This window comes from Hypanus sabinus, chromosome 2 (assembly GCF_030144855.1).
Source record: "Hypanus sabinus isolate sHypSab1 chromosome 2, sHypSab1.hap1, whole genome shotgun sequence".
NCBI lineage: Eukaryota > Metazoa > Chordata > Chondrichthyes > Myliobatiformes > Dasyatidae > Hypanus > Hypanus sabinus.
This window is the reverse complement of record NC_082707.1, coordinates 174,202,965-174,218,941: the sequence shown is the minus strand read 5'-3', so window position 1 is coordinate 174,218,941 and position 15,977 is coordinate 174,202,965. Positions and strand designations below refer to the sequence as shown.

At 39.3% G+C, this 15,977-nt stretch overlaps 1 protein-coding gene across 1 annotated transcript in view; it reads right to left on the bottom strand.

Moving 5' to 3' along the window:
- zc3h14 (zinc finger CCCH-type containing 14) overlaps positions 1 to 15,977 on the bottom strand; it is a 68,309-nt gene that overhangs the window by 11,021 nt on the left and 41,311 nt on the right. Inside the window, exons 6-10 of the mRNA XM_059959762.1 lie at positions 12,821 to 13,286; positions 11,836 to 11,987; positions 9,293 to 9,393; positions 7,363 to 7,518; positions 729 to 879 (exon numbers count right to left, since the gene is read on the bottom strand). Of these exons, the coding sequence (XP_059815745.1) occupies positions 729 to 879; positions 7,363 to 7,518; positions 9,293 to 9,393; positions 11,836 to 11,987; positions 12,821 to 13,286 (1,026 nt within the window). The remainder of the gene's footprint in view (positions 1 to 728; positions 880 to 7,362; positions 7,519 to 9,292; positions 9,394 to 11,835; positions 11,988 to 12,820; positions 13,287 to 15,977) is intronic.

Here is a 15,977-nt window from a genome sequence, read left to right as displayed (position 1 = left end):
CTTCATCTCATGTTCTTGATATTTATGGCTTATTTATTTATTTATTATTATTTCCTTTTTTTTTTCCTTTTGTATTTGCACAGTTTGTCTTTTGCAAATTGATTGCTTGTCCATCCTGTTAGGGTCTTTCACTGATTCTATTATGTTTCTTGAGCCTAGGATTCTACCTTGATCAGATTCTTCAGATAAACATTTGTCATATGTACCAGGATACAGTGAACAGCTTGTCTTGCATACTGTTCATACAGATCAGTTCATTACACAGTGCATTGAGGTAGAAGAATATTATGAAAATCTAACTGATTCATGGAAAGTAATCAAATGCCATGGCTGCATAGTGGTTAACATGACACTATTGCAGCTCAGGGCCGAGTTCAGAGTTAAATTCTGACATCAGCTGTAAGGTGTCTCTACTTCCTCCCTATGGAATGCATGGGTTTTCTCCAGTTCCCACCCACAGTCCGAAGATGTACTGGTTAGTAGGTTAGTTGGTCATTGTAAAGTAGGCTAAGGTTGAATTGAGGTTTACTTGGGAAGAATGGCTCAAGGGGTCAGAAGGGCCTACTGTAAATAAATAAATAAATAAATAAATGGGTGGATGGATGAATGAACGAATAAATGAACGAATGGGTGGATGAATGAACAAATGCATAAATAAGCAGACAAAATAAAAACGCAATCTTGCAGTGAAAGCATTAACTCTTGATGTACGTGAAGGGTTTACTCACTTGGACTGCACCATACGATCTTGTTCAGCTGACAAAGCTTCCACATAAACTGTAGCCTTTCCCTGTAGATGGGGTTCCACTGCTTCCAATACAGGCTTCTTTAAGATAAACGACCTTGTATCACCACCAGGTTTTGATTCTATTGGTTGCACTAGGGAATCCATAGGAGATTATATTTTACAACAGTTAACAATCATAGCAAAAAACAAAGTTATCCATTTCAAAGGCACTGCAGAGCATAAAGTCAAGCAAGCTACTCTAGCACCTGTCACAAACACTTAAATGATGCATTTTCCAATCAGTTTTTAAATTTAATGCTTTATGCAAAAACATACTCCAAATATTCTTGCCTGGTTGGCTGTGAATCACAAATGCAGAATGACTGAAAAATGCTATATGACAACATGCTTCAATTATTTTACATGAACCAAGGCTAAAACAATGCAAACTTTTTTTTTAAAAACAAAGCTTACACAAAGGCTAAGATCATAAGATGCAGGAACAGAATTAGGCCATTTGGCACATTGAGTCTACTCTGCCATTTCATCATAGCTGATTTAATATCCCTCTCAACCCAATTCTCCTATCTTCTCCCCGTAACCACTGAAGCCCTGAGTAACCAACATTTGCTCAACCTCTGCTTTAATTATACTCAATGACTTGGCTTCCTCAAGCAGGCATGGCAATGAAATCCACAGATTCATCACCCTCGGGGTAAAGAAATTCCTTCTCATCTCTGTTCTAAGTGGATATCCCACTGGAGGCTGTACCCTCTGATCCTAGACTCACACTACAGGAAACATCCTCTTCACATCCAGTCTGTCTAGGCTTTTCAATATTTGGTAGATCCCCCTCATTCTTCAAAATTCCAGAAAATACAGAGCTTGAGCCATCAAAGGCTCCTCTTACATTAACCCTTTTGTTCCTGGAAGCACTTTCGTGACCCTCCTCTGGACCTTCTCCAACGCCAACACTTCTTTTCTTAGATAAAATTGCACACGATACTCCGTGTGATCTAACCAATGTCTTATAAAGCTTTAGCATCACACACTTGCTCTTATATCATAGTCCTCTCAAAATCAATGTTAGCATTGCATTTCCCTTCCTTACCACTGACTCAACCTGCAAGTTAACCTTTAAGGAATCCTGCACAGAGGCTCCCAAGTCCCCTTCCACCTTTGACTTCTGAATTTTCTCCCCGTTTAGAAAATAGTCTACGTCTTCATTCCTTCTACCAAACTGTATGACCATACACTTCCCTACACGATTTTCCATCTGCCACTTCTTTCCCCATTCTCCTAATCAGTCAGATTCCCTACTTCCTCAAACTTTGTGACCAAGTTTGCGGATGATACAAAGATAGGTGGAGGGGCAGGTAATCTTTGTATCATCTGCAAACTTGGCCATAAAGCCATCAATTCTGTCATACAAATCGCTGACATATAATGTGAAAAGAAGCGGTCCCAATACCAACCACTGCAGAACACCACTAGTCACTATCAACTTGATAGGCACCCTTTATTCTAGTAGTCGCCAACCCCTCGATCGCGATCAACTGATCAATCTTTGAGACTTTCCCAGTAGATCCCGAAAAAAAAAAGAAAAATAAATACACAAATACTGTTGAGAGATTGTTTCCAGGTTGCGGGGTTTTAGTTCCGTTCTTTCTGCCCAGTGCGCATGTGTATAACTCCCCCACACTACACAGTGTAATTCAGTGGTCCCCAACCACCGGGCCGCGAGGAGACAATATGAGTCAGCTGCATCTTTCCTCATTCCCTGTCACGCCCTCTGCTGAACATGAACCCACGCGAGGTCATCAGTCGCCTAAATGCAGTGACACCCTCGCGCCAGGGATCACTGGTTGGCCTCGTGTGGCAGGAAGTGCCGTTGCTACTGGCCTGGAGTGTGGACAGATGGGCACCGCCTCTGAATAGCACACCAAATGTTCGTGGGGAACCCAGTGCTAAAATATTTGCAGATGACCTAATTCGGGCTCAGGGTTTCGTAAGTATCAGAGCAGCTACCGCGCTGCGATCTACTGAAACAAACTTTTGTCAGCCGATAGATCCTACAAGAGAAGCGGGCGCATGTCCTAACGCACTCCTCGCTCGGTCGGTTGCTCACTCTGGACTGCAACCGCCATGGCCTCAGCACATCGGGCCCTGACCTTGTCCTCCCACCCCACCCACAACCAGCCGCACCCGGCCAAGGCATCTGGCAGGCGGGAGGCTGCAGTTTGGGCCTGGAGGCAGTCTAATGAGGCAATGAAGCCCTCAAAACTGCTTTGGTACCTTGAGTCCAAGCACCCTGCACTTAAAGACAAACCCGTTGAGTTTTCTGAGTGGAAAAAACGTGAGCAAGCGGGACAGAAGCTAAGTGCTGAGAGTCGTGAAAACTAAATTGCAGAATGGACTGGACACAAGGAACCTGCTTCGAGTATTGCTGTATTCCAGTCGTGATTAACAACCCACCCCCCCCAACCCACCCATACCATCAGCCGGTCCGCAAAAATATTGTCAATATTAAACCGGTCTGCGGTGCAAAAAATGGTGGGTACCCCTGGTGTTCACACATGATTTCTACTTCTGGGTTGTGGGGTTTTACTTCCGGTCTTTTCTGCCCTGGTGCGCATGCATATAACTAATCGATCTCCAGTCGATCTTGCCTTTCACTAAGGCCGAGGTAGGGGATCTTGGGCTTAAAAACGTTGTCAACCACTACTTTATTCCCACTCTTTGCCTCCGTCAGTCAGCCAATCTTCTATCCATGCTAGTATCTTTAACGTAATACCATGGGCTCTTGTTAAGCAGCCTCATGTGCAGCACCTTGTTAAAGGCCTTCTGAAAATCCAAACAAACAATATCCACTGACTCTCCTTTATCTATCCTGAATGTTATTTCCTCAAAGGATTCCAATGGAGTTGTCAGGCAAGATTACCCCTTAAGGAAACCATGCTGAATTTGGCCTACTTTATTGTGCATATCCAAGTATCCCGAAACCGGTATTCAGCCAACTTGACTTCCTTCATGTGGTATCAGCAAAAACAATGAGACAAGAAATCACCACTGTAATACTGAATGCCTGCTATTCAGAACTAGCTACATATTTATAACTAACTTGTTCTATTTGAAATAACACAATTTTATTAGCTAGCAGGGTAAAAAATTTTCCAGGCGTACTCAGAGGACAAATCTAATTACCATCCAGTCTACTCTCAGTTAATAGAGCCATCAAGAATCAGTCAGAATCAAATTTATTACCACTGACATATGTCATGAAATTTGTAGTTTTACGTCGTCAGTACAGTGTAAAACAAAAAAAACTTACAATAAAATAATAAATAGTGCAAAAGAGGGGTATCAAAGTCATATTCATGGACAGTTCAGAAATCTGTTGGTAAAATGAAGAAGTTGTTCCTAAAACCTTGAGTGGATCTGACTCAAGTGGTTCTGATTCACTAAAAACACTTTCAATGAGCCCCATTTGGGTTTCTTCAGAACCACATATTTCTGATCCAAATAAAGAAAAAAGAACTGAATTCCAAAGATCAGTGCTCTTGACAACAAGGCAGCATTTAAATTATATCACTGGGTATCAAGGAGAAAACTACAAAATGAACAAGGAAAAATCTATGGAGGGGAACAGGAGTGGATGGAAGATGCCTGGAATAAAGATCAATCACCCAATCCTGGTCACTGTTTCTGGGGCTCACTCTGCCAGCATAAGGCAACAATCACCACTTGCTTCATCAATGATATCCTACCATCATGGAAAAACCAGGTTTCCCTTTGCAAGTTCTCAGAAAATGAAGCAGTCTGTGCATGCATGCAGCATGACAAGGCAACATTTGGGCATGGGCTAATAAGTGGTAAATAATAATCAGATCTAACACATAGCCTCAGCATTCAATGGCATTGCCATTAAGTACTCCACAATCACTATCTCACAGGATACCAATGACCAGAAAGTTAGCTGGTCAAATGATATAAATTCTGAGACATCAACAGCAGGTCGACAGCTGATATCCTACCGTGAATGACTCATTCCTCAACACCCCTAATACTTTATACCATTTACAAGTCCGGTATGAATATCAGAGTACTCTTCATTTCCAAGGCTGAGTGCAGCTTGAACATACTCAAGAAGCCCAATATCATTCACGAACAAGCAGCAAACTTAATTAATTAACACCCCATCTACTCTGTACACTATTGCATACCATTGATATGGTGTAAGGCTTCTACAAAAATACACCTTAATTACTTGTTTCAGTAGCTTCTATAGTACCTCACAAACCTGTAATATCTTTTAGCAAGTGAGACAAGGGCAAAGCACACATAATAGTATGTTACCTCCTGCAAATTCCCTTCCAAAAGAAAGACTGAAGACTGTTTAATGTCATTTCCAGTACACAAGTGTAAAGGAGAACAAACTAATTGTTACTCCGGATCTGATGCAAAAAAAACGAATAAGATAAAGAATGCAATAATAATTTAAAACATTATAAATATATATCCATAAGATAGCTTCTATACATAGCTTGATTGTATGTCCATAAAGTGACACTGAGCACAGAAGTTTCTGTATATGAGGTGACTGATAGGAAATTGTAAAGTAGTGACGGAGGGAAGCTGGAAGTGTTGATCAGCCTTACTGCTTAGAAACTGTTTTTGAGTCTGGTGTCCTGGTATGGATGCTATGTAGCCTCCTCAGATGGGTGCGGAAAAAATAGACTATGAACAGGGTGGTTGGGATCTTTTATGATGTTACAGGCCATTTTCTAGCACCCTTCTGTATACAGTGGTGTGCAAAAGTTTGGGCACCCCTGGTCAAAATTTCTGTTACTGTGAATAGCTAAGTGAGTAAAATATGACCTGATTTCCAAAAGGCTTAAGTTAAAGATGATACATTTCTTTAATATTTTAAGCAAGAATACTTTTTTATTTCCACCTTCTACAGTTTCAAGATAACAAAAAAGGGCCCAAAGCAAAAATTTGAGCACTCTGCATGGTCAGTACTTAGTAACAGCCCCGTTGGCAAGTATCACAGCTTGTAAACGCTTTCTGTAGTGAGTCTTTCAATTCTTGTTTGAAGGATTTTCACCCATTCTTCCTTGCAAAAAGCTTCTAGTTCTGTGAGATTCTTGGGCCTTCTTGCAAGCACTGCTCTTTTGAGGTCTATCCACAGATTTTTGGTGATGTTTAGGCCGGGGGATCATATTTGTGCAGGTGTCGCTGCACAGTAGAACAGTGCACCACCACTCCAGAGTCTGTTAAATCTTCCTGAAGGTCTTTTGCAGTCAAATGGGGTTTTGATTTGCCTCTCTAGCAATCCTAACAGCAGTTCTCTCAGAAAGTTTTCTTAGTCTTCCAGACCTCAACCGTTCCTGTTAACTGCCATTTCTTAATTACATTATGAACTGAGGAAACGGCTACCTGAAAACGCTTTGCTATCTTCTTAAAGTCTTCTCCTGCTTTGTGCGCATCATTTATTTTAATTTTCAGAGTGCTAGGCAGCTGCTTAGAGGAGCCCATGGCTGCTGATTGTTGGGATAAGGTTTGAGGAGTCAGGGTATTTATAAAGCTTTGAAATTTGCATCACCTAGTCTTTCCTAACGATGACTGAGAACAAGTCATTACCTTAACAACCTAATTAAGGTCTGAGACCTTGGTAAAAGTTATCTGAAAGCTCAAATCCCTTGGAGTGTCCGAACTTTTGCATGGTGCTCCTTTCCTTTTTTTTCCCCACTCTGAAATTGTACAAAACAAAAATGATACACTAATCTTGCTTAAAATGTTGAAAAGAATGTTTCATTGTTAACCTTATGACTTTTGGATATCAGTTCATCTTCAACTCATTTAACTATTCACAGTAACAGAAATTTTGACCAGGGGTGCCCAAACTTTTGCATGCCAATGTATCCTTGATATGAGGTAGGCTGAAGCCAGTGATGCAGATTTGACAACCCCATGCAGAGCCTTCCTGTCTGTGGCACTGCAGTTTCTGTACCAAGCAATGATGCAGCTTATTAGGATGCTCTTTACTGTGCATCTGTAGAATGACGTAAGTATAGATGTGCATAATCAGCTTCCTCAGATAACAGAGGTGTTGGTGAGCTTTCCTGATTCTGCAGAATGTGTTCTGAGACCATGAGAGGTTGTGCAAGATGTGCGCTCCCAGGGGTTTGAAAATAGTGAATTGAGTAGAATAAGGAAAAAGGGAAAGATTTAGAGAGGAAATTTAAGATGAAAAGTTTTGGAAAGGTTGAAAATTAATTTTGATATTAAGCTCCATGAAGCAAGTGTGATCCAGCTGCTAAAGATAGAGTGTAACCTAGTACCAATGTAAATGCCCATATGGGCAAAGAGTGAAGATTATTATTGAGAAGAATGCAGGATTTCACGCAACTATAATGCTGTAATAAAGAGAACACTGAGAGGAAGTGGGGGGGGGGGGTGGTGCAAGAAACCGAGAAATTAATATAAAAGGGGTATAAATTTTAAAAGCCAAGGAAGAACATTGACCACAATGTTATCCTCCCAAAATATATACATCAATTTCCAATAAAGATAATTACTATACTCTTGGTTTGATGTCGATTTGTTTTCATTAAGGTCATTGTGGTTCTTACAGTAATATTTTTGTACAGGTTGTTCAGCTGCACTGATCTGTAATTGTAAGCCATGTTGATGGGGTTTGTCTACTGGATTAATTGCTTCAATTTCACTGCTTTCACGTACAGCCCGAGTTCTAGGAGCCACAGGTACCATCTGTTTCTGTGAAACAACTATACAGAAAGAATACCTGCAATTAATTTCTTTAACTCTTCAAATACTTTATCCATACTTTTGTATTATTATAGCTTAACTCTCAGAGAAACGAGGTAGAAAACAAGAATGAAGTTTCAACCCAAATTTCTTCAGTTTTACAATATAAAATATAACAAAGCATTCAAAATGGAAGTGAAACTAAAATGGAATGTTTTGTTTTCATGAAACTCTAGGCTTTTAACACAACACATCTAGTATGGAATTTACAAGATAGGCATTTTTGTTCTTTTCTTTTAAATAAAAACACATTTACTGATTATAACTTAGAAAGCTGCCTTACCACCTCTTAGGAACCTGAGAGCAAAACCCCCATCAGTCCTATTCTCTCCTTCCTTATTTCCAGGTTTCTTACTTTCTCTCAGATTCCCATTAATTCTCCTTTGATTATTTTGCCACTTATCTTTATAGCTGATTTACAGTAGCCAATTAACCTATCAGAACATCTTTGAGATATGGGAGTAAACTGACCCAGCTGGCAGAAACCTACAAGATCAAGGAGACTGCAGAAAACTGCACACATTCAAAGGTCAAGATCAAATCCAGGTACCTTTAGCTTTGAAGGAGCAAAACCATCTATTCTGCCGCTGTGGTGCCCAGTATGAGCAGCCAAAGCATTTCATTTGGAGCATTAGGCTGTCAACATTTTCACCCCTCGACCATCAGGCTCTTGAACCAGAGGGGATAACATTACTTGCCCCATCACTGAACTGTTCCCACAACCTTCAAGGACTCTTCATCTCATGTTCCTGATATTTATTTCTTATTTATTTATTATTATTTTCACTTTCTTTTTGTATTTGCATAGTTTGTTGGGTTTTTTTGCATATTGGTTGTAGGCTGTTCTGTCATTGTGTAGCGGTGTACTCGAAAACAAACTAAGACCATTCGGAGACTAAGCATGGGGTTTGACACTGTATGATACGCTCCACAAATAACGAAGTTCCAAGTCAAAGAAAGTACATTTGATCCTTTATTACGAAACCAGCAAAGACTAATAATCTTACAACAATAAAAAACTAAATAAAAACCAGCGATATAACAAAATAAGTGGCCTAAGTATATTCAAGAGTATTTAAGTGAACTTAAGTGCATTTAAACAATAAGCGGTTTTAAACATTAGTAAGAAATTAACGGTTGTAGACGTTAGCGGTCAATAAAAATAAGTAGCATTTCCCCTGCCTACCATTTGATCTAACCAGACTAAAATTGACCTACAAAGCATATGTAACTATACTCTTCACTTCTACTCTGTCCCAACCCACATGACAAATTACCCATAATAAATGTGCAACACAAAAGCAATACAGACAGAAAATAGATACATGGCTCCCACACATTGATTCTATTATGTTTCTTGTATTTTCTGTGATTGCCCACAAGAAAATGAATCTCAGAGTTGTATATGGTGACATATATGCACTTTGAATTTTTAGGTAAATGTAATCAGGAATAGCCACTTGGGTGTTACAAGTCCTGCTTTTAAAATGTTGGAAGAGTCTAAAAGTAGGCCTATACTTTGGTGCCCGATAAGGAATGAATATGTAAAAATGAAATCAACAAATCCTTTAAGGTGCCTGGAGAGGGATTTTTCATTATGATACCAATTAAAAACCAACAATTTCCAAATTCCCAGTGCTAATATTTATCAATTATAATTGCTTATAATATTTTGTCAAATAGCACAAAATCAAAATCATCCTGATTGCATACATTCATAAAACAATACTTTACCTGCTGGGTAACTTGTGGTCTTGCTTACAGATTTTTGGGCCTCTGTGATTGCTTTTAATATTAGATTCTTATTGGCTTGTTTAGAAGGTGGCAAAGTAGGCCTGAAAAACAAAGAGGCTGTGTATAGTTCTCATAATTTTTTTTTATATATAGCTTGCTACAAAATACAGTTTGTTCTAAACTCAAGAGATTCTGCAGATACTGTAAATCTTCAGCAACATGCACAAAATGCTGGAGGAACTCAGCAAGTCAGGCAGTATCTATGGAGGGAAATAAACAGTCAACTTTTCTAGCACAGTCCCTTCATCAGGACTGGAAAGGAAGAGGGCAGAAGACAGAATAAGAAGATGGGGGTAGGTAAGGAAGGAGAAGGATAGGTGAGACCAAGAGAGGGGGAAAAGATGGGGAATCAAATTGAAATGGGTAGAATCTGCCTTTTGGGAGCAGGTCTCGCCATTCACCTGCCAGCTTATACCACTTCTCCTCCCACTTTTTCTATAATGCAGCTGCTTCCTCCCTTTGTAGTCCTGATGAACAGTGTCGCTCAGAAAAGCCAACGTTTATTCTCCACAATAGAAGCTGCCTGATTTGCTGAATTCCTCCAGCATGTTGTGTGTACGGCCTGTGGTATAATCTGATTCCCCAGGGGTACAACACCAGGTCAAGATGAGATGGCAGACAACCCTTAAAAGCTGAAAATGCAGTGTGATCTTTAAGCAGTTCCACAGAATAATTGATGAATCAAAAAAAAAGCTTTTTCATGCATTCTGGCAACATGAAAGAAAATAACAATCACTTATGTCTTGAGGGAAGCAGCACTGGGAATTGGTATGGATTCCCTAATACAGGCTTAAAATAACTGTATGAAAGGCTATTTCTGGAAAATTGATGACAACAGGTATTTGCCTGACATTCTGTAAAATCATTCTATTTACTTGTGTTTTTATTATTATCTCAATCTTCCCTCATGTTCTGTTCCTTTTTAATTGTACCTCCTGTTGTTCTACAGAGTTGCATTTGAAATTCCTGGAGCCTGATAGAACTTCACAACTATTTTGTTCACAAGAAAATTTAAACAACCAAGTTATGTTAAATCTATGCTAGAATACACTGCTATATTAATGAATCACTTCCAGGATATTTTTTTAAAAGAGAACTTTACTACCACTGTGCAGAACACCAGCAATATATGTACATGCTCCAATTTTTCTCACAAAAATGCTGAGCACAGCATAAATCTTGATCATCTGAAGAAACCTGCAGATGATGTATATTCATACAGCTGTTATCCTTGCCTTTCTCAAGGAAAGAAGTCATACAACACTGAAGCCAGCCCCTTAACCTACCATATCCATACCAACTATCAAGCAATATTTACTCTATTCCCATTTTCCCACATTTGGTCCTTAGCCTTCTATGACTCAGCAATTCAATTGCTCATCTAGATACTTCAGTGTTGTGAGAACCTCTGTCCATCACCCTTCCAGACAGAGCACTTCAGGTTCTAAACACCCTCTGCGTGTAAAATTTCTGTCCCAGACACTTTCTGAACCTCTTACCCATTTCCCTAAAACTATGCCCTCTAGTTTTAGATTTGTCTGTTATGGGAAAGATTTCCTCCTATCTACACTATTTCTGCGTACATAATTTTATATATCTATATCAGCTACCTACTCAGCTAACTGCACTCCAAGGGAAACAAACACAGCTTATCCAATCTCCCTTCATGATTGAAATGCTTCATTCACCAGGATTATGAAGGGGAATACTGTATCCCAGTGAATCTCCTCTGCACCAACTACAATTCATTACATCCTTAAAAGGTAATGTTATAGGTCATAGATTTGGGTGATGCAAATAACTGATATTCATTTCTACATGGCTTAGACTATAGCTCAGTGGACATTTAGGGTAATATATATAGTGTAAATCAAATAGAACCTTTGTTCTATCTAGATGGCCAAATATCTTCACTGTTGTTGGAATGACAAGTAGAGTCTATCCATCAGGCTCACTTCTTGTACATTCTGATCCCAAGTAAATGCCTGCTTACTGGAATGACTAATGGATTCAGAGCCAGTAATTTTCTTATTTTCTCTACAGATATTGTTTAGCTTGCCAAATGTCTCCTGAATTATTTTTTGTATTCATTTTTTCAACATCTTATTGGACTTTATGTTCTCTCAAGTCGATAACTAGAATTGCAAACTTCTACTTAGCCTAGTTCCAACCCAGAATGAATCTCTATTCAGGATGAATGGTGGAATGAAGATCAAGTCTCCCCAATTTTAAAACAAAAGGTTGCTCTGCGTTACAAGAAAACAATATTGAAAAACTGTAGTAGAGGTTAAAAATGAACTTTTTTTTTAGTGAACATAAAATCAACTTCCTAGTAGTAATCACATCCTAAAAGAAAAATTAGACACTGCTACTTAAATTGCACAGACTGTGTACATTTCAGATGGAAAAAAATGCCAATTGCATACTGAAAAGGAAACCTTAAAATTTAGAATTGATGCATATAATGCTTTTTACCCTCATACCTTCTTTCAGGTTTCACTGGAACAGAAATACTACTAGAAAGACTTCCTGTCCTTGAGCCAAAGTCATCATCGTCTTCTTCGCCGTCACTAGTCTTGTTTACTTTAACAACAGAGCTAATGATTGATGCCTTTCTCTTCTTTGAGCTTTCATCCTATGATACAAGAAAAAGAAAATTCCTTGACCAGAAAATAACTATCCTATCTGTATGTAATCAATCTAAATAGCTATCATTACTTCAGTAGGACCTTTATATATTTACCAGTGAAAATAATGTTCTTGTACAATACCACTAAAATCTGAAACTTTCTTATTCTGTCAGCCATCCAATTAGAAATGAAATTTCAAATAATTAGTATGAATTGCGCAAATATATCTCCAAGGCAACTAGAAACATTGCCATATCAATGAAAGATATTCATGAAAAACAGAATAATACATTAATTTTTATTTCCATTGTTCAAACTACAAGTCATATTGATTGTATTTTAAGGAATCAAGAGGAAACATGGAATTGGCAAAGTGGAGGAATAAATTACCGGAGGAAAGACTGTGGCGACAGAAGAATTAAGAATTTGGTGTGACACTATATTTTATGTGAATAGTATGAGGAGAAACTAAATGATTGATTACATTGAAAGTACTTAGATTGAACGGAAGCATATAATTACACAAATTTGGGTTTCTAAGAAAGAATTAATGTTATAACTTGTAATACAAGGTGATATTAAATATGGAATATTCAAAAATAAGCAGCATGCAACCAATGGGAGAGAAAACCCATCCATAGAAAATGCATAATGGAAGAAATGGATGTACAACAAATGTGTGCCATACTAAAGATATAAAATGTTTAAAAAGTGAACAAAATGAAAAAAGATACATTCAAAGGTGCAATTTTAATAGTTATCACTGGGCTGTCAAATATGTACAGAGGTTTGAACAAACTACATTTATTCAAGCATTCATGACTTAATTTCTACTCACATCTCTACTTGATCGATCAGAGTTAGACTTTGATGACCTGCAAACCTGTACTCCACTTTCCGACAATCTGTTGTAAGCTTGCAAGGTGCTTTCATATGATCTGTAAACGTTGCCAGTATTTTCTAATAGTCTGTAGCCATGCAAGGTGCTTTCTCCTAACTTACATGGCTGCACGTTATTCTGAGTTATTCTTACAGGCTGAGTGCTAGTGTCAGTTGTCTTGTACACTTGTGAAACATTTTCTTCTGGCCCAGAGGTATTAAATGAAGGGCAAGATACACTGTACGAAACTGTCACCACAGGCTTCTTCTTAGAAGATGATGGAAGTTCCTGCAAAATGTTAAGATCCCCATCTATAAGATCATCTGGTTCAGGTTTAATGTCAATTATTGCTTCAGAGGAAACTGGTTCTGACAAAGGCTTCACTGCTGATGTTAACTGAGATGAACTCCTTTCCAAAGTTGTTCTGGGCAAAAATAAGGTAAAAATAGTAAAGGAAAACATTAGAGACACTCTTACAGAAATTAATGTACAAGTTTCTTATTTAAATTTGTATTACACAACAAAAAAAGAAACTTAAGTCATCTGGTTAAAGTAATTTTATTAACTTACGTTTGAAGTCAAAATTCTTACAATTGTATCATTAACCTTTATTTATGGTCAAGAGATTATAGTATTAAACTTTGGATCCAGGGCTGAAGTATTCAGAAAACAAAAGCCGAAAAATTCAACTACACTATTTGGGAAAAGACAATAGCAGCGATCAAAGAAAATGAAGTCTTGCTGATTATGGGGTAGAGAGTCACATGGAGTACAGGATTACCTTATCTTATTGAAAATAATTCCGATAACAGAAATCAATTTGTTTCTTATACAATTGATTAACACTGAAGATTTTGGTTCCATTTACTAAAGGACACAAGCCAAATATACATATCCAACGATTTCACCATCAAGCCGTCAACACTCATTCTCAGGATTAAGTAAAGATGGACCATTTTCTTAAGTCCCATCATAATTTTAGCTTAACACAGGTTAACCTTTAAGTTACCTTTCAATAGCTAGTGACAAATAAGATCACAAAAATAGAAGTAACAGGCAATAATACTGACTATATTCAATAATACTGACAATATTCCTCAAGACTATTTTAATGATGGATCACATTCTCTCTTGTTCTCTGAGCATCCAGTAATCAAACTATCAGTCTCAGCTGTGAACAGACTCAAACTGAACATCACATTTCAATTCTCTTCTTAAAGAATATTTTTCTCAACTCAGTCCTAAGTACCCTTCAGCCTTCAACTAGGTCTAGGTCTAGGTCTTCAGTCTAGGTCTAAACTCTTTAGAGACTAAACAAACTCCCATCAATTACTCTGTCAATAATTCTCAGTCTCACATGTTTCATTAAGCACTTCACTTTTTGAAAATCCAGCTTCTTTGAGCACTCTTCATAGATCAGCCCTTTCATCACAGGAATCAACTTATGATTCTTTGCACCTTTGCATCAGACTACAGAACCTGCAAAATCTCCTTCTAACATGGCCCACATTCTGAATGTAGTCTTATCATGACCCTCTAACAACCTCAGCTAGATTTCTTTACTTTACCTTAACCTAACAATAAAGAATAACATTTGCTTTTCTAACTGGCTATTTTGTATAAATTATAATTTATAAATTACGGTAGGGTCTTTTAAGCTGATACCTGATTTTAAGAGATTCCTGGATAGGTACACGGAGCTCAGAAAAATAAGGGCTATGAGTAACCCTAGGTAATTTCTAAGGTAAGGACATGTTCAGCACAGCTTTGTGGGCCAAAGGGCCTGTATCGTGCAGTAGGTTTTCATTGTTTCTGTGTTTCTAAATTGTACAACCATGGCTACTTATGAGTAAGCAAATCTCAAGGCTGTATAGTATATACATTCTTTGATAATAAATGAATCTTGAACTGCTTATTCAAATATTGTAACATGTTAATGTGCTATCCTAATCTTACAGGCTCTTATTTTATGGAACGATCTTCTATATGGTATGCTATCAAATACTTTTCTGATTATCTAGAATCATGAAATATATTGGTCTCTACTTAGCTACCTTTCTAATTACATCCTCAGAAAACATGACACAAACATGGCTCTCCCGTCATAAAACTGTGGCGACCCACTTCCCAGCGCACTCAAATCAGCTCACAAAGTGGCACGCGCCTGCACTGAGGCCGGACCCAAAGAGGACACCAAGCCTGCTTCACCAGCAAGGGGAAAAGCCCGCGCACGGAACGGGACTGTGAATACGCGCCCCCTACAGCATTCTCGCCCGGGGAGTGCGGGAACAGGAAGGCTTTAAAGCGAGGCTGCGAGGTTTGAATAAACCTCTTTTGCAACTGCAGCTCACCGATTACATGTCATTATTTCAGCGCTGCGTGTAGCACACCACTACAATTGGTGAATCCGAAGGCCCAAACGTTATTTGGACCGGAGATGAACGATGCCGCATCTGTTCATGCAGTTTCGTTAAAACTGCCAAGCTTCTGGACGCTGCAACCTCACCTATGGTTCCAGCAAGCAGAAGCCCAATTCCACATTCGGCAGATAACCTCGGATGCCACACATTACTACTACGTGGTGAGCTCCCTCGACCAGGTAACAGCCACTCAGGTTGAGGAGTTCATACAGTCGCCCCTGGAGGATGGCAAATACACTGAATTCAAAGCCTTGCTCATAAGGACTTTCGGACTCTCACGGCGTGAGCGAGCTGACCGCTTACTGCACCTGGATGGTTTGGGGGACAAGCCACTGTCAGCTTTGATGCAACGAGATGCTGCCCCTGGCCGGAGGTCACAAGCCCTGCCTCATGTTTGAGCAGGCGTTCCTGGAGCAGCTGCCCGAGGACATACGTCTGCTGCTGTCCAACACGGATTTCAGCGACCCCTGGAAGGTGGCGGCCCGGGCGGACGTGCTGTGGAAAGCCAAGAAGGAGAGTGATCCATCGCACAGATCACCAGGCCACTCTCCCAGCAGCAAACCAGACCAGGCCTAGCCACAGAGCCCGCTAACCCCAGAGGCAGGGGCGAGGAGACCAACGAACAATGGTGCTTCTACCACCAGCGGTGGGGCGCAGAAGCCCACTGCTGTAGCCCGCCCTGCAAGTTCCTGGGA